This window comes from Mandrillus leucophaeus, unplaced genomic scaffold, assembly GCF_000951045.1.
Source record: "Mandrillus leucophaeus isolate KB7577 unplaced genomic scaffold, Mleu.le_1.0 Scaffold282, whole genome shotgun sequence".
NCBI classification, from domain to species: Eukaryota; Metazoa; Chordata; class Mammalia; order Primates; family Cercopithecidae; genus Mandrillus; species Mandrillus leucophaeus.
In genome coordinates this window covers 3,806,880-3,828,793 of record NW_012102943.1, presented here as the reverse complement: position 1 = coordinate 3,828,793, position 21,914 = coordinate 3,806,880, and the positions used below count along the sequence as shown (strand labels likewise).

Sequence of the window (21,914 nt, the reverse complement as noted above, 5' to 3'; positions counted from 1 at the left end):
GTCCATTAGCCTTTCTGTGCTGCAGTTTGCTTATCTGTGTTGGATGCCTTTGATGTCCGTGCCCTAGCTGTGGAAATCAGATTCTTAACTCCCCTTTTATGGAGCCTTTACGGACCTGAAAAGCATGTTCTCCCTGCACTCTGCACATCCAGAATTTGACTAAGAGATGTCTACCGTGTTTCTTTGCAGACACCAAGCTGGCCAAGGGCATCTGGGCACTTAGGAAGGTTCCTGTGCAGTGAGAAGCTCTGTCCAGAAAACTTTGTTTTATACACCTAAACCAACAGTGTAAACCACTACAAAGTGAAAAACAGGAGACCTTAATTTTTGTTCCAAAGTTTCTGTTAACTTGATGGTTTACTTTAGCCAAATCCCTTCCTCTTTCTGAACTTGAAATTTTTTTTTATCAGCCAAAGGAAGACGTTGGATTAGATCACTGGTTTTTCATCCCCTTGCCCATTCCCCCAGCACAAGTGAAGGATAAATTAATAGTTCTATAAAGCCATGATTTTCTCAGGGAGGGAGGAGGTCCAGTTTGGAGGGTATGTGTTACATAGGCATAGACTGAAAAAAATCCGCTTGTGATTTTTAACTTTCATTTTGGGAATTAACATTTTAGATTATCTGTAAGCCTTCTTTCCCCTCTTTAAAATGTGTGATGCTGTAATTCTGATATCCTCCTTGGGTAAAGAATGTAGAGTTTTGTGTGCCTCTTTCTTTAAATGGCTGTGTGCCCAGAGGTACACTCTTTATATTTAGTCAAACAGATACTAATGCATAGTAGAGGAGAAAAAGGAACAGCTAGATTCCTGTAAGGTAGGGTGATATAGTGAAGTAAAATTGGTAGTATACTAAAATGAAATAAGGTGGTATAGTGAAATAAAATTAAAAAGGAGTTGAAGACCTGGATCCCTGCTTCACACTGGTACATTCTGCCTCTGTGACTTTGGATAAGACATCTAACGTCTCTAGGTCTCACTTTCCTTATCTGTAAAACGAAGGGTTGGACTGGATGATTTCTAGGCCTTTTTCAGCACCATAATCCTGTGGGGGGTTTTTGTTTTGTTTTGTTCGTGTGTGGTTTTTATCTGAGCAGTTTCCTGGATGTGGTGTGGTATTTCCTTAGACGAGAGGCTGTCCTAGTCAGTAGATACACTAGATAGTCTATGATGTCAGTTAAGATCTGTGAGGGCAAATTAAGTGATATGCAAGATTACTTTGATATGAGCAAGCTGAAACCAATAGAAACCAAAAGAAAGGCATGAGAAACTTGAAGAGCCGGGAAGCCCTTGACCAGATAGGATCATTGAGAATATTGGGAAATTTTAAGTGAGAGGTGGGTATTTTTCATGAGGATAAAAGTAATTTAAGTTTGGGTGGGAAGGAGATTTGAATTGACAAGATAGGAGGAGAACACTTTTTGGAAACAACTCTGGTTTAAGAATGTGCTTGCAACACCAAGACAAAAGTAATGCTTCCTGTGGCTAAGGTCAGCTAAGCAGGCAGCCACAGAATGACTGTAATATACCTAAGGTGCCCATAGACCACTGTGTGGGAGCCTAAATTAAATGGACCATAAACCCTAATTTGTGTAGTAGGGTATGGTCAGATGCAGTTCTATCAGAGCATCTAGAAGCCTTTCTCCAAGCACTGGGGCATTGCTCTGGAATGCCGGAAGACAGCCACGGTGGCAGAGGACTGACTTGATGATAGGATGTTTAGTGTAACCTGGGAAGTCTGTATCCCAGCCTGAACATTGACACTATTTAATCTTGGGCAAGTGATTTGTCACCTTATCCTCTCTGGTTCTGTTTGTTCATCTTAAAAATTCGGGATCACTGGATGACCTCCGATGTCTGTGAATATGAACCCCCTGAAATCGTGTATGTATTTCTGCTTGCACGAGTCTGGAAAATAGATGTGCCACTTTCATCATATTCTCAGATGGGTTTGTGACCCACAAAAAATTGAGAACTGTGTGATTAAGTAGTCTTTCAGGTCCTCTTCAACTTTTAACATTCTGGGATTCTATGATTCTGTCATTTCTGACATTTCCTTAAGGTTCAGAGTCTGAGGGTCTAGAAGTTGCTAAGCCTATAGGTAACACCTGGTACTGCAAAGTATAGTCTTTATATATAACACTCTCCTCCTTATTTATGCAGGCATAGCTCAGAGATACTGCAGCTTTGGTTCCAGACTACTGCAATAAAGCAAGTCACAAATTTTTTGGTTTCCCTGTGTTTACAGAAGTTATATTTTACAATGTAGTATAATCTATTAAGTGTGTAACAGCATTATATCTAAACTAATGTATATGCCATAATTTTAAAGTACTTGATTTTAAAAAATGCTAACAATCAATCTGAGCCTACAGCGAGTCATAATATTTTTGTTGATGGAAGGTCTTGTCTCTGTCTTGATGGCTGCTGACTGATCAGGGTGGTGGTTGCTGAACACTGGGGTGGCTTGGCAGTTTCTTAGGACAACAGTGAAGTTTGCCTCATTGATTGGCTCTTCCTTTTAAGAAATATTTTGTTGTAGCATGCGATGTATGATAGCATTTTACTCACAGTAGAATTTCTTTCAAAATTAGACTCAATCCTCTCAAACCCTGGCGCTGCCCTATCAACTGAGTTGATGTAGTATTCTAAATCCTTTGTTGTCATTTCAATAATGTTTACAGCATCTTCACTAGAAGTAGATTTCATCTCAACAAACCACTTTCTTTGTTCATCTGTAAGAAGCAACCTCTCATCTGTTCAAGTTTTATCATGAGATTGCAGCAATTCAGTCACATCTTCAGGCTGTCCATCCGATTATAGTTCCACATCTGCAACAACTTCCTCCACTGAAGTCTTTTGTTGTTTTTTATTTTAATCCTGCTCCTTCTATAACCACAGAAGTCTTGAATTCCTCAGAGTCATCCATGAGGACTGGATTCCAAACTCTTGTTAATGTTGATATTTTGACCTCCTCCCATGAGTCACAGGCATTCTTAATAGCTTCTATTAAGCTATTAATATATCCTTTCCACAAGATTTTGATTTAGTTTGCCCATATCCATCAGAGGAATCACAGTCTATAGCAGCTATAGCCTTAGGAAATTTCTTCCTTTTTTATTTTTTTGAGACAGAATCTAGCTCTGTTACCAGGCTCGAGTGCAGTGGTGCGATCTTCGCTCACTGCAACCACTGACACCCTGGTTCAAGCAATTCTCCTGCCTCAGCCTCCTGAGTAGCTGGGATTACAGGCACGTGCCACCACACCCAGCTAATTTTTGTATTTTTAGTAGAGATGGGGTTTCACTATGTTGGCCAGACTGGTCTCAAACTCCTGACCTTGTAATCCGCCTGCCTCGGCCTCCCAAAGTGCTGGGATTATAGGTGTGAGCCACCACGCCCAGCCAGGAAATTTGTTTCTTAAATAATATGATTTGAAAGTTGAAAGTTCTTGATCTATTAGCTGCCGAATGGATATTGTGTTAGCAGGCATGGAAACAATATTAATCTCCTTGTATATCTCTAAGGGACCTCTTAGATGACTAGGTCCATTGTCAATGAACAGTAAGATTTTGAAAGGAAACTTTTCTGAGGAGTAGATCTTAGTAGAAGTCTTAAAGTATTTAGTATGCTATGCTGTAAACAGATGTGCTGTCATCCAGGCTTTGTTGTTCCTTTTGTAGAGCACAGGCAGAATAGATGTAACATCATTCTGAAGGGCCCTACGATTTTCAGAATGGTTAGTAAGCATTGGCTTCAACTTCATGTCACCAGCTGCATTCTCTAACAAGATAATCAGCCTGTCCTTTGAAGTTAGGCATTTACTTCTCCCTAGCAGTGAAAATCTGATATGGAATATTATTCCAATGGAAGGCTGTACATACTGAAAATCTGTTGTGTACTGTAGCTCCTTTCAGCCGTTATCAAAGGTCGATCTTTTGGATAACTTGCAGCTTCTCCATCAACATTTGCTGCTCCACCTTGTGCTTGTCTGTTGTGGAGACAACTTCTTTCCATAAGCTCATGAACCACCCTCTGCTAGCTTTCAACTTTTCTTCTAAAGCTTCCTCACCTCTCTCGGCCTTCGCAGAATTGTGGAGACCTAGGGCCTTACTCTGAATTAGGCTTTGGCTTAGGGAATGTGGCTGGTTTGAACTTCTATCCTTACAACTCAGACATTCTGTATATCAGCAATAGGCTGTCTTGCTTTCTTATCATTTGTTTATTCACTGGAGTAACACTTGTAGTTTTCTCAAGAACTTTTTCTTTGTGTTCACAACTTAGCTAATGTTTGGCACAAGAAGCCTAGGTTTTGGTCTGTCTTGGTTTTCAACATGACTTCCTCACTAAGGTTAGTCATTTCTTGCTTTTGATTTAAAGTGAGAGATGTTCAACTCTTCCTTTCACTTGAGCACTTAGAGGCCATTGTAGAGTTCTTAATTGGTCTAATTTCAATATCGTTGTGTCTCAGGAAATAGGGAGGCCTAAGGAGAGGGACAGAGATAGGAGAACAGCTAGCCAGTGGAGCAGTTAGAACGACACCATATTTATTAGTCAAGTTTGCCATCTTATATAGCATGGTTTGTGGTACCTCCAAAACAATTAAAGTAGTAACATCAAAAATCACTGATCATAGATCACCATAACACATGTAATAATAATGAAAGGATATGAAATATTGTGAGAATTACCAAAATGTGACACAGAGACATGAAGTGAGCACGTGCTGCTGGAAAAAGGCACCAATAAACTTGCTTGACGCAGTGTTTCCACAAACCTTCAATTTGTGAAAGACACATTATCTTTGAAGCCCAATAAAGTGAAACACAATTAAGGTATACCTGTACTCACCTGTCCCTCATGCTCCATGACTTCTCTGCAAGACTCCCTCCAACTCATCTTTCTCTAATGCTGCCAGTAACTGGACTTTCCCCTCCTTACTCTTTTTTTAACCTGCTACTGCTTTGTACCTTCTCTGCCTTGTTGAGTTTCTCAAGTGAATTGAAGGCAGGGTGTTTAGTGGCAAGTGGTATTTTGGAGGTAGGAGTGAGAAAAGAACACAAGACTAGTGATGGCAATTTTCTCCTCACTTGATTTGGTTCCTCTTCCAACTAAAAAGCGAATAAGAGAAAGGGTGCACATTAAAAAGGGATACCAGCCGGGCATACTGACTCACGCCTGTAATGCCAGCACTTTGGGAGGCCGAGACGGGCAGATCACTTGAGGTCAGGAGTTTGATAGCAGTCTGGCCAACATGGTGAAACCCCGTCTCTACTAAAAATACAAAAATTAGCCGAATGTGGTGGTACATGCGTGTAGTCCCAGCTACTCGGGAGGCTGAGGTGGAAGAATTGCTTCAACCCAGGAGGCGGAGGTTGCAGTGAGCCAAGATCGCGCCATTGCACTCCAGCCTGGGTGACACAGCGAGACTCCGTCTCTCGAAAAAGAAAAAAAAATGATAGCATCACCACTTACTTGGGAGTTTGTGTGAATTTCATGTTTTCTTTCTCATATAGGGAAACCAGGCCCCTATTCATCAGTACCTGAGATGAAATGCTCAGCATAGCCCAGCTGGGTATTTCACTTAAATGAAGATGAAGCCAACTTTAGCTGAAGCAACTTTATTGTCCTTTATCAATTATCAAGACTGAGTAAGGGTGGGGGAAAATAAAATTTGTTGACTGAGGAAGCTTTTTATCTCCTGAACATTTTCAGACATCTACTTGAACTTGAGAGGACTGGTAGATTTCTCCTGGCTGTAAGTCCTGTCAGCCTCCTATATATAAGATAAAGATCTTTTCCTTTACCCTAGTGTTCATCTCCACAAGTCCCTTCCCCATGATAGACTTAGGGCAGGGGCATCACTATTCCACCTGCCAAGTAAGAACTAAAAGACCTAAGTCTTCAATTCTAGCCATGATGTAAAAAATATGAATCGTTTCATCTAAAATTTTGTCAGTCCTGCTAATTTAAAATTTAGGCTTTTTGCTAGTTAGTGTTAAAGGATACTGTAGGTTAAGGTTTTTGTCAGCTTCCTGGAGATCTAACCTCAGTGTAATATTGTATAACATCTCTGTGAGTAAATATTTTTTAATTCTCAATAAGTGGAGTTTTATAAATGCAATGACGTTTAAGGTTCTGGGTATTTAGTCTAAAAATTCAAGTATAATTTGTGCACTAAGGCTACTAAATCTAATTCACACAAAAGCACTACATTGTAAAATCCTAAGGAACAATCAAAGGTGGAATCAGCAGAGGAAGATGTTATTAGGTGGTGTGAATTTGATGAAGAAAAAGGAGGAAGAAGGGATTTAAAAAAAAAGAAAAAAGCTTTTTATTAAAGGAATAAAGAATCAAGAGCATGATCTCCATGAAGAATTGTCAGAATTCTTAAAGCTGAATACATGCTAAATTATAACAACTGGAGGATTAGTCTGAGCATCTAGGTAATTTGTGGGTGGATTAGTCTTTGCTGGTTAATAGTCGTGTTGAGGCTTTTACATGCTACAGAGTAGCTGTTATATGTGTCACTGGAGTAAAATCTGATTGCATTATTGTCTGGGCTATAAGTTTGTTGCTGAGATCATTGAATGCTGTGGTAGCAAACGCCCCATAGGAGCATGAAATGGTTTTTAGAAGCAGCCTTGAACCTATGGGATGTATATGGAATAATGGAAAGACTGATGGATATTCATATGTTAGATATTTGAGAGTATATTGTGAGCAAGGACTTGTTACCACCTAGAGGCAAGATTTTTTAGCAGAAACATGACTAATAAATCACTACACAAACTACTATGGAAGCATATGTTAAGTCCCACAGGGAGCTCAAATGAAGGCGTGAGTAGGGGAAGCTTTTACGGAGGACTTACGTTTAAGCTAGATTTTTACAGGCAGTTTTCTAGGCAAAGCAGGGAAGAGAAGGACATTTCCAATCAGAGTTAAAAGCATATTAGGAATGAAACACCAATGGTGGTTTGGGGGAACGAAGAAGATACTGGTCTGCTAGAGTGAGTATACTGAGAGCAAGTGGTAAGGATTGGAAGAAGATAAGACTGGAACATCTGGTATTTTTAGATTAGATTGGAAATATTTTATCCTCTGAAGCAGGATTTCTTGCAGGCCGATTGTTTTGTTTTGTTTGGCAATGTATATTGTACTTCTTAAAAACAATCTGAAAATGTCAAATGATGGCGAATAATATGAAATGAAAAGTAAAAGTTCTTTTCTGCTTTCCTAAACCTCTGTTATCACTCCTCAAAGGTTACCAGTTAATGTTTTGTTGTCATCTTTCATAAAATGTTGTACGCAGACACAGTATATTTGTCTTTTTTATCATACTTTTTTAAAAAAAGTTTTAGGGGGGTAATCTTTTTAATTTTTAAAATTATGTTGTTGTTAGAATCATACTTTAGATGTAGTCTGTGTTTTGCTTTTTTCACTTAGCACTATAAATCAGAGGACTGTTTTAAAAAGATAACTGCGGCTTCAGTGTGGAGTATACCATAGTAAGCATTTATTCAGTAAATTACTTATGGCAGGCATAGTGTCTGCTAAGCTTTTCCTCGACCCTGAGGATACAGTGGTGGGTATCATTTAGGAAGCCATTTCAGTAGCGCACATGAATGTTATTAACTCCCAAAACTAATGGGAGTGGATGTAAGAACTGTACTGAGATAAAATTGATAAGAATAGCCAATCAATTGTCTGTGGGAAATGAGAAATCAGAATATATTTAGGATGATTTCAAGGTTTATAATTCAGGAATTTAGTAAAACACATTACGAAAATAGGTATGTTTATTTGCATATATCTGTGTATTTTGTTTTGGGAAGGGAGAGGGTTCGTGATATGAAGCGTTCATTTTGGACATAATGTTTTTGGAGGATGTTCAAGTTATTGACGTGAAAATTTCTGATAGGCAGAGGAAATAAAATTCAGAGCTCAGGAGAGGTAAGAAGTAGAGTTGGAAATTTTTTTCTTTTTTTGCTTTTCTTTGTGTATGTGTGTGTGTGTGTGTGTATATATACACATATATATATATTTGTAGTAGCTAAATCCTTGCGAATGGGTACAATTGCCCACGGAGAAGAGGGCTCGAGGATGAATTAGCAAAGGAGACTGAGCAGTGGTCATAGAGGAACCACAAGAATGGAGAATGTCACTTTGGGAGCCAGAGGATGAGATGGTTTCAAAGGAGTGGTCAGCAGTGTCCCATAATACAAATGGGTCAGATGGGGAAGCACTGGAAAGAGGCTATTGGATTTGTTGACTACATGTTCAGTGTAACCTCAGAGGTTTCAGGAGCTATCATAAGATGGAAAAATTCACTTGGAGCAGGCAGGGCAGTAAACAAGAAAAGGTGTGCAGTAATATAATCAGAAGCAGTTGAGTTTATTTATAGCTTTTCTTTTAGCTTGGGCAGTTCTGAGTATGCACTTTATTTTTCCAGAGGCCTGTTAGCCAAAATGTGATGGACAACGTAGGAGTAAGCTTCTGAGAACTTAAGATACATGTCACAAATTCAGGGTAGCATAGCCCATATACCTACTTTTTGCAGAATTTTTTAGTCTCACACTATGAGGTACCTGTTGATGCCAGTCCACACACATTGATTTGTCTAGTTTCTCAGGCCATACTGGTTAGAAACAACAAATGAGGGAGAGTGTGTGTGTGTGTGTGTGTGTGTGTGTGTGTGTGTGTTTGGGGTATGAGAGGCAAGCATGCTGACAGCCTCAAGAAGTAAATAGCACTTTGGGAGGCCGAGACGGGCGGATCACGAGGTCAGGAGATCGAGACCATCCTGGCTAACACGGTGAAACCCCGTCTCTACTAAAAATACAAAAAAATAGCCGGGCGAGGTGGCGGGCGCCTGTAGTCCCAGCTACTCCGGAGGCTGAGGCAGGAGAATGGCACAAACCCGGGAGGCGGAGCTTGCAGTGAGCTGAGATCCGGCCACTGCACTCCAGCCCAGGCTACAGAGCAAGACTCCGTCTCAAAAAAAAAAAAAAAAAAAAAAAAGAAGTAAATAGCACATAACCTTTCAGTGAGGGAAGAAGAGACTGGAACACACACACACAGGCACAAGAAATGATGAAGATTTACTTAGCCTAGTAGTGTGTCCATTTACTGCTGAGGCAAAAGAACCCCAGGAACTGCATGTACTTAAAGTACCCTCTGCCCACCAGGTGCCTTTCTTCTACTGAGATGCCTGAATGCTTGGGTTCTTGAAGTGTATTGCTCTTCTCTCATTTTTAAGATCCTTTAGGAGTTTCCTATCACATTGAGGATTAAGACCCCTGCTAGCAGTTCAGCCTCATCTCATTCCCTTTTTATCACCCTCTGTACCCTAATACCTTTGGTTTTATTTCAGTTCCTTAAAAGAGCCAAGCTCCTTTGCAGAATCCAGCACATGCCTGTGTAGCTCCAAGAATGCTTTTCTTCTTTCCTACTTTTTGCAGTGTTAATTCCTGCTCTCCCTTCAGTTATCGGCTCAATTGTCTTTTCCTTAGGAGAATCATTAGTGGCTCTGGCCCGTTTGTTATATGAGGCTTTAGAACTGTGTTTACTGTCTTTGTAGCAGTTACCTCCTTGTGTAATTCTGAGCTCATTTGTGTGGTTATTTGATTATGTATCTCCACTTGCCTCTGGGCTCTTTGTTTACATTGGCCCAGAGTATACAAGTAGTATTCAAAATAAATGTGCCAAGGCATATTTAAATGAATGTGAATGCACCTCTTTTCGGTTGTCATCCTGTGCCTCCTCCATCTACAAAGCCATTAATGTTAAAGAGACCAGTATTTCCTATAAACTTTCCTTATTAAAATTCCTGGACAATTTGACAGTCAAGGTGTTAACTCCACATGCTGATCAATAGAACAAAAAACCATCTGGGTGCTCATGCAACCCATTTTCTCTCTGCTTTCTCTCTCCGTTCCTCCCCTCTCCCCTATTTTCTCTCTGTTTTCGTCCTTCTCCAAACCTTATTTTAAAAACAAAATGTGCATGTGATACAAAAGTGAAATACCATCTCAATATTCACAAGAGAGGGAGAAGGGATGTTGCATTCTTTCTCTGAAATTGTATATAAGCTTGTGTTTATTTTTTAGGAGTTCTCTGGTTTTTATCAGATTCACAAAGGGGTCCATGACTAATCTAATCCCTGACTTTATAGGTGAGAGAATGAAGAATTTTAAAGATTGTTGCAAGTTTATAGAAGTAATTTGGGGGCAGAATCAAGATTAGAACCCAAGAATGTCCTCTAGTTTCTACTATGTTAGAAGCAGTCCTAGAACCACAAGCTCCTGGAGCTGGAAGAGGTTTTGATTCCTCATTTAATGATCACATGTTACATATGAAGAAATTGATACTTGGAGAAATTGAGTGAATAAGCTAAGAAGCAACAGTACAAATTAAAACACGGTACTCATGATTCCTGGATTTTTGCTCATTCTAAATAATGCACATTTACATTATCTTCAGAAGTTGATTCTCCACTCATCTTCAGAAAAAGATGTTCTGTGCTTTTTGCACAGAACAAATTAATGTTTTTATTAATTTGAATGTGATATGTACCATTATGATACCTTTGTCTGTGTGTGTTTGAGGATAAACATTGTTTAACCTGTGTTTTAATAGGGGGTGTGTTTTTTTAGACTACTTCATTCTCTGTTTGCTTTTCAGGTACTTTGAACTCAAGTAAACAAAAGGGAAGATTTTCTCTTTGATACTGGAGACTGCACAACAATGGGGCCACGAAAGAAAAGTGTGAAAACCTGTATCATGAATAATGAAATTCCAGAAGAAATGACAGCAGATGAAACAAAGGACTATATGAATCAACTTTCACATGAAGTACTTTGCCATATTTTTAGGTAAGATTGTGTTTGGTTGACTTACCTACCTGGAATGGATAAGAGCAAACCCTGAGGCAGTGCTGTCTAATGTGGTAGCTGCCAGTTACGTGCAGCATTTACATTTCAATTAAGTAAAAATTTAAAATTTAGTTCGTCAGTTGCACTGGGTACATTTCAAATGCTTAGTAGCCATATGTGGCTAGTGGACACAGTGTATAGGACAACAGAGTATAGACAGAAAATACTTCTTTTGTCACAAATAGTTCTGTTGGACAGCCTTTCTCTAGACTGTTAACATTTCTAGACTTCTTAGAATTTTTATTGACTAATAGATTTGTTGACTTTTGTTACTGCATTATAACAGCACTATGTGTGTACACTGCACAATATAAGGCAGTGTTTCTGACTTTTTCTGACTACAACCCTCAGTGAGAAACATACATGTAAGTGATTGTAACAAAGTTTTCTGAAATAATACCCATCATAACTAAATGCAGTGCATACATTAAAGTTGTTTTATGAGCACAACACAAAAAGACTTCTAAAAAAATTATATTTTTACCCAAACTGCATTATAACAACTGTTTTTTTTTTTTTGAAGGAAAACTGTCATTCTAGTTTCCACTGCTCTCTTCTTTCAATTATTGTCCTTATGTATATAATTCAAATAAACAAATTCTAACATACTTTGTCTCTGAAATTAGAGATCTGAGTTTGAATCCTGGGTTCATTATTTGCTAGCTCAAGACTAATAATAGACATAATGGCAGTATTATTAGGATTCAGTGAGATAATGCATTAGACACTTAGCACACTGAAAGCATAAATGCTTGGTAAATGTTAATGGTTATTCTGCCTCTCTTCATATTGCTACATGGTCTTCATAATTTTTTTTTTTTACTGCTTACTATTCTATAGAATGTATAAATAACATGGTACTTATCATTTCCCTTGTCTGACATCTAGATTGGTTTCAGTTTTTCTGTTTTCTGCAATTATAGTTGGAATTAACTTCTCTAAGCATCTGGATTTTCCATTATTTTAGGTTGTTTACCTATGAAAAATTTCTTTATTTGAAGTTCTTAAGAATGTTTTGAATTTCTGTAAATGAATATTTGCAGATTATGAACTTTTAAAATAGCAAGAACAGTTATTTTAGGAGATCCTAGGCACTGTATTTTTTTTCTAATATAAATGTCTATGTCATTATTTCCTGCAGTTTGTTATTATGTGACACATTGTAGTTTTTGCTAGTTCAGTTCTGTCTGGGATTAGAAGACCAAATTAAAAATGGTAGATTTTTTTTTTAACAAAACAAAATGATACTAACTTTCATCTGGCAGAAAAAAAGTCTGTCAGAATAGCCAAAAATTTTCAGAAAAAGAGTCTTACAACTACCAGATGTTCAATTACATTCTAAAATGTTTTGGAAAAGAAAGCCAGACAGTTGGGTAAATGAGACAAATATAGGCTCCATTCAAATACATGTGGAGATCTAGTTTATGACAAGGTTGTATTCACATCAGTGAGGAAAAGCTGGGTGGACTATTCAGCAACAATGTCTCAACCTACAAACCATTTGGAGAAAAAAATAAAAGCGCATTTTTATCTCATATCTTACAGCTAAATTCAAAGTGGATCAGTGAATTAAACAATAAATCCTTCAGAATTCTTTAAGAAAGCATAGGTAAAATTGCATCTAGGGATAAAGTTGGATAATGCTAGGAAAAAATTGGACCATGTGTTATGTATGTGTATTTTTTTGAGACAGAGTCTCACTCTGGCTGGAGTGCAGGGTATGATCATGGCTCACTGCAACCTTGAACTCCTGGGCTTAAGCTATCCTTTTGCCTTAGGGGCACACACCACTGTGCTTGGCTAATTTTTTTATTTTTTCATAGAGTCGGGATCTTGATTTGTTGCCTAGATTGGTCTTAACTTCTGGCCTCAAGCAATCCTCCCATTTTGGCCTCCCAAAGTGCTGGAATTACATGCATAAGCCACCACACCTGGCCACTGGACCATAATCTAAACTGAAAATAGATAACGTTGTGCAGTTCAAACAGAATATTCAAATGGAAGGGGTGGAATCAAGTCAAGATATAATGGTAGTTACAATGAAGAAAACAGAGCATTTGACAGCATGTAGAAAGAACCATGAACTTAGTTCTTGAACTTCATGTATTTATTCTGAAAACAAACTAAATTTTGTTTCATTTTTAGTCTTCCAAAATTTTGATTTGAGGACTCATTGTGGTGGTGTAGTAACTACTTAACATGTCTTCATAAAACAAGAAAAACTATGGCTTTCCTTACAAGAAACCTAATCTTTGCTGTCCCTGCTATGCTCTCTTTTCTAAAGTGTTATATTTGATCTGTCTTCAGAACTCTAGTCCTTTGACTATGTAACTATGAAGAAAAGACATGTTACTTCTTAGGGAAAATATGATGTAAAATAATCTTGATTTTGTGATTATTCATCTGTTTGTATTTAAAGGGAGTATAAATTTAACCTAGGCAAATACGTTGGATAACAATATTTAGGAGAAAAATATTACAGTGGCAAAATTAATTAAGAAAGCAAATTTAATGTTTTTCATTGTTTATAAAATGTGTTGTCATGTTTCTGAAAAATTCTACTTATAATCTAAGTTATAGAGACTAAATTAAGTTATGGCTAGCAGTAATGCTTTATTTTGTATAAGATTTGATTTAAATCATTTTAAAGGGATAAGAAGAGGGACAAGAAGTAGAAAAAAAATGGATCAGATGAATATTCAACGGGCATATGTGGACTTTTCTTTCAGATAGTGTCAAACAAAACTGTGTTGCCATTCCTGACCCTTTCGCCCTCTTACCTAGCCATGTGACATTTTGCAGGTTTAATTCTTCTGAGCTAATTTCAGCACTTGTAAAATGAAGTAATAATAGTGTATACTATGTCAGTGAAGTGCCAACAGATAACAGAAAATACACTTACCTGGAATTTGAAGATAATTTAATGAAGGGACTATTTACAGAGGTGTAGGTGGAGTTTACGGAACAAGTAAGGGATGATGAAGAATTCATCTACGGGATTAGCAGCAGTAGAAAGGCAGCATTGCCACCTGCAGCCCTCCAGCTGGTGCTTCTCATTGGCTAAAATTAACAGCCAGAGATGGGTAGGGAACACAGCAGGTCAGAGAGGGGGAGAAAAAGGACTGGGAGAGAGCTGTATGACAAACAGGAACCAGCTAGTTACCGCTTAAGGTTGTTGTGAAACAATGAGTGGAGTGTGATGCAATACAGGTTCAGTAGGTAAAGGTAGCTTTAACTTTTCAAAAAATTTAATTAAGTGTGTGTGGAGGGGTCTTAAGAGAGAAAAATAGACCTTTCAGAATATATAACAGAACAAAAGTCAGGGTTAATTGAAAGTTTCAGGAAAAGATAATAAAGAAGAATGGAAAAGAGGAAGTTGTAATTCAGATGAGGTGTCTTAATACTTATGCAATACTTTTATCAGTGTATGTGACCTTAAAGGTAAAAAAAAAAAAAAATCTGGGAAAAGAAATTGTGTACTATATGGCTAGCATACGTATTTGTTGGTGGAGAAGATAGTAGAGTTTGCAGGAGCAGGAGGGTGGAGTTGAGAGGGAGCAAAGTGTCCTTACAGGAAGTAGATTCTGTAAAAGATATGCAATAATATTGCCCATGTTCAAAATGAGTAATTCTCTCTGATCTTTCTCAGGTTCCTTTCTCATCACATCTTGAAAAGCACTTATTTTTTTTCTTCTTTTCTTTTTTTTTTTTTTTTTGGTTTGTTTTTAGATTTTCTTTGTCCTTGAAAACTCAAAAGAAGAAAGGCAGGTTTTATCAAATGACCTGTGGAGGGAGCTCAGTACCTTATTTGGATACTCAAGTATTTGCTGACTTATCTTTCTAGTAAAAAGCTGTATGACCATATATGACCATATATGCATGTTAGCTTTGAATCTCTGTCTGAAGATCTTATTTCATTTGAGTGGTAGGAGATTGGAAGAAGGAAAAAAAAATAACTTATTGGTGAGGGGTGATACTTGCCCACTTGATAAATATGAGTTTCTTTCTCTCACAAAGGTACCTCCCTCTGCAGGATATCATGTGTATGGAATGTCTTTCCCGGAAGCTAAAGGAAGCAGTGACCCTGTATCTGCGAGTTGTGAGAGTTGTAGATCTCTGTGCAGGGCGGTGGTGGGAATACATGCCAAGTGGTAAGTGGATTTAGTCTGTAAAGTACAGTAGTGTCCTACTGGAAAGTAGTAACAATGGTTTCATAAAAAGTTACTTGTTGTCTTGAAAAAGGCAATCTAGGTCACCTCGTAGGGAGGCAAGATTTTGTTTAAATTATTCGTGTTGGGTTTTAGGTTTGTAAAATGCGTTTTACCTGAGGCTTTATTGTTTTAATAGTCTGCTCTTTTCATTTCCTGTCCTTAAGTAACTATATCAGCCTGTTCCACACACATATGTGATTGGAGAACATGAGCCTTTGGTTAATGGAGTATATGTATATCACATTAGACCGTGTGTGTCCTTTACTCTCTGATGCGGGTTTTCCATTGAATGGTAACAGTTTTCATCATAGATTTCCTCTACAACTAAACTGTACCCTTTAATTAAATAAATACTTGCCATTTTTGTAAAATAGACCGCAGAACTCCAATTTCTTTAAATGGCCTATAGTAGGTCTTGGAGATTCTCGAATAAGGCACTGACCGAGCTTACAGGTAAAGAACTCAGAGTTAGCTTCCTAACCACTACAAATTGTTCCCAGTTGAAGAGACCACCTGAAAAGAAAGTTAATGGCTTTAGCTAAGCAAGGCATACTTGAAAGGAAGGAGTTAAAATAAAAGGCAATTAAAAGCTTCTTTTCACTTAATGCCAATCCATTAATTGGTACAATGTAGTTACTCTTGTTTTGCAATTATGAATCTGTCTTGTAAAGTCATCCTTTTTCTATGATGTCCAGATTATGAGACTTTGAAAATGGTATAAGACTGAGAGGGGACTAAAAAATAAAAAATAAAAAAAAGCCTTAATAGAAGTGAAGGGCTGGAGGAGATAATTGTCTTGTTCTGTTCTGTAGAACAAAACAGGTTAGCTCTGGAATACTGGAATTGTGCAGGTGGGTGCTACATCCTTTCAAGAGAGTCATCAGATCAGTTGCTAACTCTTATCAGTTGGCCATAGTAGTTACCAATATATACTTTTTTTTTTTTTTTTTTGAGATGGAGTCTTGCTCTGTTGCCCAGGCCAGAGTACAGTGGTGCGATCTTCGCTCACTGCAAGTTCCGCTTCCCAGGTTCATGCCATTCTTCTGCCTCAGCCTCCCAAGTAGCTGGGACTACAGGCACCCACCACCACGTCCTGCTAATTTTTTGTATTTTTAGTAGAGACAGGGTTTCACCGTGTTCACCAGGATGGTCTTGGTCTCCTGACCTTGTGATCTGCCTGTGTCAGTCTTCCAAAGTGCTGGGATTACAGGCGGGAGCCAGCGCACCCGGCCCCAATATATACTTTCTTATAAAGAACATTGCAAAGACCTGAGGCTGGAACTGATTAATAGGTTTGTGGGAGGCAAACCGTGGTTGCTTTCAAATATTTAATAAAAGCCATTCTAAGGGTAAAAGATTCATCTCATCTTGTTTCAGAATGATCCTTTATATCAGGAAAGAAAAAAAATTAGGGCAGTGTGAAAACGATCGTCTTATTCCTTATATTAGTTTTGCTTTTGCAAAGGTTAGGCCAGTGGGAATTCTGAAGATGGGATTAATACAGTATATAAAGGCAGGATGGCAGAACTCCCATGTGATACAGTCTTAGCATTAACATTACTACCGCTTACCAATTAGAGAAGAATTTGACTGCATGTTGCTGACTTTTAGGCTGTGATAAATAACCTGTGAGCCCAAGGCTTCCCATCTTTGCAATGAATGTAAAAGAGAGTTGAAGCAAACAGTCTCTAGCCTAGGATCAGATCACACTAACCTTGCTCACTAATGCCACCCTGACCAGTTCTCTGGCGTTTAACCCAGATTCTTTATATAATAGTACTTTATGGTTTATGTATGTGATCTCTTCGGATTCTCACTCCATCTCTGTAAAGAAGGTAGAACTTTCCCCATTTCTCTCGTGGTAGGCAACATATGTGACAAAAGAGGATAAACATTGCAGAGGTTACACTTGGTTTTAGATTCCAGCACTGCCATTTGGAAGCTCTTAAACTCTCTCAACTTCATTTTTTATGCTTGTTAGATGGGGTGATAACCTTTCTGATTTGGTCGTGAGAATAAATGAAAAAACAAAATGATTAACACATTGAATTGTTCAGTAATTAAAAGTTACTATACAAGAAAGTTATAAGAATTGTTATTATAATTAGAGACCAAGTAATCTCTAGTCTCTCCTTACTCTTCACTTTTGTGATACTGAAGTTAATATGTCTGGACTTTACATGTTAAATGAGATAACTTACAAATAAAACAGCTTTCAAAAAAGTATGTAAGACTTAAATATTTGGGGCCTACTTTTTATTCTTGACAGTTAATATTTTTATTTGTCATTAATAAGCAGACAGTTGGCTTTCTGACCACTTTCATTAAAAATAAAAAAGCCCTTGTAACAGATTAAAATAGCATCCATATGAGACTTGTCTCCCCACTTACTTAACCAACAGCTCCTGCTGTGGAAGTAACCTACCTCTCTCTGTTCCCATCTTGTTGATTCCTGCTATGGTCTCCTGGATAGATAGCTTCCTATCAGCAGCATCCCCTGAGATTGGATCACTCTGGTTCTCTTAGCTGACTTGCATCTGTCTTTTTCAAAAGAATTAATTGTCTAAAATGGCAGGGGAGTAACAGTTAAACATATGACAGAGTATCAGAGTAATTATTAGAAAATGGATAGAATAATTTGAGATAGGAATTAGGTCAGAACTGTGAGCTTCCTAAGGATGAGGATCATATCTTATTTATATTTTTAGTTGTGTTCTGCAGAGCCCTGAAAGATTTACAGACAAGAGAGTACCCGTGGGGGAGGAGGAGGGTGGTGGTGATCAGGTGGGTGGTCCCGCTCCATCCACCAAATAGGTCCAAGTTATCTGGGTTAAAAGTGTGTTCTTTGTTGAAGATTTCCATGCCTTAAAAGAAACAAAAACCAAACAGTCAATAATAAAAGCCTCCTCCATAAAGTATTAACTCAGATTAAGTGGAGTTTCTGACACATTTCCTCTGTTACTAAAGAAGTATATTTTCTGTTATGTTTATTCAGCTTTAGTGTTAGCCTTACGGAAATTTGAAAAGGAAGTCTTTTTTAACTTTTGGTAAAAATCAGAAGTGCCTAGTAAGTGTTAATGAACAGAAAGACGAACCTGGCTCTAAATACTTCTGAACTTCTCAGGCTTTACAGATTCCAGTTTTCTAACACTATTAAAGAAGATGCCAGATGTTGAACAGCTATATGGCCTTCACCCTCGATACCTTGAGAGGCGAAGAGTAAGGGGCCATGAGGCTTTTAGCATTCCAGGAGTCCTAGAAGCTTTGCAGGCATGCCCAAACTTAGTGGTGAGTGCACCTGGCTGGACATTTTGGCATCAACTGTTGATGAAATAATAGACCAAAGAATGATAGACTTGTTTACTCACATGCAAATCATCTGTTACAAACTTTTAAGTTCCATTGTGTACTTAGCATCTTGTGGTACAGAAATAAAAGCTTTGGATGCTAAATTAAAATCCTTTCTTATGCTTGCTTTGGCATTATTTTCTAGGGTGTGGAAACTTCTCATTTGGAATTGGTAGAATCCATTTGGACATATATGCCCCATGTTCATATTTTGGGGAAATTCCGTAATCGTAATGGAGCCTTTCCAATTCCTCCTGAAAATAAACTGAAAATTCCTATAGGAGCCAAAATTCAAACTTTACATTTAGTTGGTGAGTACATGTTTCTTGGGTCAGTTGTAACTCCCTGAAATGCCACATAACCTGAATATTCACTGAAAAAGAATAATGAGAATTTTAGAGATGGCTTTGTTGATTGATGACTTCAAAATAAATGTTTTCAAGACCTGTATAAAAATTCAGATTTCCCATTAAAGATCCACTGGGGTGAGGGAAATACTGTTTCACCAAGTGTATATTCTCTATCTGAATATTCTTTGAAATTATATACCAATAGCTTCAACTTAAGTAAAAAGTGTAAATATTTTCTCAAATTTGTCACTTTTGGCTTACGCTACTGAAAGGAATTCGGGGGTCCCTGTTAATATAGTCTGGTCTTTAATATTTGTTTACTACTTTATTCTGTATATATGTATACACACACAGAGAGAGAGAGAGTATATATGTTTTCAGCATTATTCTAGGTATTGGGGATGGTCCAAAGAATTGGAAATTTCTGAAACTCAGGTGGTAAAGGGAGGGCATCGGGAATGATAAGGAGTTGGTCTTAAATAAGACTTAGATACACAATTATGGGAGAAAAGTAAAGATTTCTAGCAACCCTTCATTTATAAGATCAGGGAGTGGTGTCTAGTTTGAAATTGGATTTTTAGATATAAGGATTCTGTAATATCTGAAACTTATAATATAAGCTCCTTAAGGTCAAAGACTTATTTTCATATCTTTATATTTTCTATAATGCCTGTCACAGTTCATTGCAAATATAAGTACAGGTTAAGTTTTATTAAAATGCATTAATTTATGGGAATCATTTAACAGTTTAACACTGTATTATGGTGATGCAGAGGTGTGGTAAATTAATAATAATGAACATTACCAAGAGAATGGGCAATTATGTCCTTTGTTTATAGAGTTTGGGACAGAAAGTGGATTGGGCCTAGGATATACTGTCTTCTCTGCATCTGTCTCACTCTTGCCACCTGGGTTTCCTAATCAGTACAATCATTACTACCATCTTGATAGTATTAAAATAGATGCTGAACTTACCTTTGTGACTTCTGCATCGTACATCTCAATCTGTACCTCACTTCTGCTTTTTGTCCTTTTGTCTCATCCTTAATTTTACTTCCCATTTGTTGCTGTACTATGTGTGTGTGTAGTTCAAGCTAAATTGAGTTAAATAGCAGAGTGATGCTATTTTGAGAGGAACAAGTTAAGGGGTAATCCTTGTAGGTTACAATAAGAACATTTGGCAGAATTTAGCCTTTAAAGAACTGACTATTCAAGCACTCCAATTTTGCATTCTCTAGTTATTCTTGCTAGCAGAGCTTCTATTTTCCAAATTTAAAAATTGCGTTACATAGTTTTGCCAACTACTGTTTGTTAAATGCCATCATCCTGGATCCTTGGATTTCTTTAATAAATTTGTGTCCCTTCCTTGGCTTTTATCTTCTTTCGTCCGTATTTCCTGTATTTTTTCACCTCACGCTACACCTCCCTTCTTCTGGTCGTGGTCCTCTGTGGGTATGATTTCTAGTATTAAGCCGCTCATGGATCCCATGTATCAAATTACCTTTACCAATCTGAAATTCTAAAATAAATGACTGGCAGGTTTCTGCTTTTCTCAGAGCCATGCTGGCTGGCTTCTACCACATATTTACAAAGTCTTAAGATTCATATATTTGTAGAAAACAGCTTTTAAAGCTCTGTGTCTGGCTATCTTCCAAATATCTATTTGCATATTTAAACCCACCTCGCTGACTTTGCACTGAGAAATTTAGTTTTCCTACTGGGGGGCAGTGGACATTAGTAGTCAAATAGTAAATTTGTGTGTTCCATCTCCATCATTGTAGTTTTGCTTTCGATAATCCATTTTCACTTTACCTCTTCTGGGAAAATATATCCTAGGAGAGTTGTAAGATTATGAGAAACACTTACGTGCTAATCTAAGATATAGAAATACTTTTTAAACTCTATCTTCCCATTGGCCTTTTCTAAAAAGTTAAGTCGGTTTATGGTTCTTTATAAACCTGTTTTAAATAAGGCAAACTTAATAGATTTTGTGTAATTTGTTCTGATAAAAATCCTTGACCAGTTAAACTGTTAATATGAAAAATAGACTCTTGAACTTATAAGCAAAATGTAGTATAGTTTTGTGATTTTTCTTGTTTGTTCTTTTTTATATTTGTGTTTTAGGGGTGAATGTTCCTGAAATTCCTTGTATCCCAATGCTAAGGCACCTTTATATGAAGTGGGTAAGACTTACTAAACCACAGCCATTTAAAGACTTCCTTTGTATCAGCTTAAGAACTTTCGTCATGAGGAACTGTGCAGGTAATGGTACACAATTATGGTGGAATTAAACATAAGCTATTCTAAAAATATCCTGAAGCAAACTTTAGCTAGATTTGTAAATACAATTATATTATGCTATTACTATTTATGTCTTATAACTTATTCATCTTGTGAAGATAAATGTACTTTTTGTTTTAAAGACATTAGAAACATGATTTGCGTTTGACCTCAGCAAAAACAAAAACAACTCAGCATATCTGTATTTTTTACAGGCACTTTTTACTTTTCATAGGATTGTTTTATTAAATTTCAGTATTCTTTGTTTCTGGTCTCTGGTCTCTGAATCATTCTGCATGTAAATAGTTGGCTTCCTTAATCTACCTTAAACATAGCTTTTATGGTATTATCCTTCTAAACAGAAATCTTTAGTGTCCCTGTTGCCCTAGAGTAAGCTTGTTCAGCCCACCGTCCGCTGGCCACAGCCCACATGATGCCCAATACAAATTCTTAAACTTTCTTAAAACATTATGAAATTTACACACGGTCTTCCCCCCCCCCAACCCCCCACTTCTTTCCAGCTCATCAGCTATCTTTAATGTTAGTGTATTTTATGTGTGGCCCAAAACAATTTTTCCTCTTCCAGTGTGGCCCAGTGATGTCAGAATACTGGACACCCCTGCACTTAGAGCATTAAGGGGGAACTACTCTGCTTAAGGTCAAAATAACCAGCACCCCTCTTGATAGCCTTATTCTGACACCTTTCCAAGATATACCTTCTTTTATCATCACATTTGACTATTCATTGTTCCCTGGACAACCATACAGCTTTCCACCTCAATGTCTTCTCTT

The 21,914-nt window shown here is 37.5% G+C and overlaps 1 protein-coding gene across 3 annotated transcripts in view; it reads left to right on the top strand.

The window, feature by feature from the left end:
* FBXO38 (F-box protein 38) overlaps window positions 1-21,914 on the top strand; it is a 59,364-nt gene that overhangs the window by 633 nt on the left and 36,817 nt on the right. For 2 of the 3 annotated variants that reach the window (XM_011985402.1, XM_011985401.1), the window contains exons 2-6: window positions 10,683-10,873; window positions 14,951-15,084; window positions 18,269-18,432; window positions 18,638-18,803; window positions 20,967-21,104. In XM_011985402.1, coding sequence (XP_011840792.1) covers window positions 10,746-10,873; window positions 14,951-15,084; window positions 18,269-18,432; window positions 18,638-18,803; window positions 20,967-21,104 — 730 coding nt within the window. In that variant the 5' untranslated portion in view covers window positions 10,683-10,745. Of the gene's footprint in view, window positions 1-197; window positions 543-10,682; window positions 10,874-14,950; window positions 15,085-18,268; window positions 18,433-18,637; window positions 18,804-20,966; window positions 21,105-21,914 lie in introns of those variants that run through there. The other variant, XM_011985400.1, reaches the window with a different exon arrangement.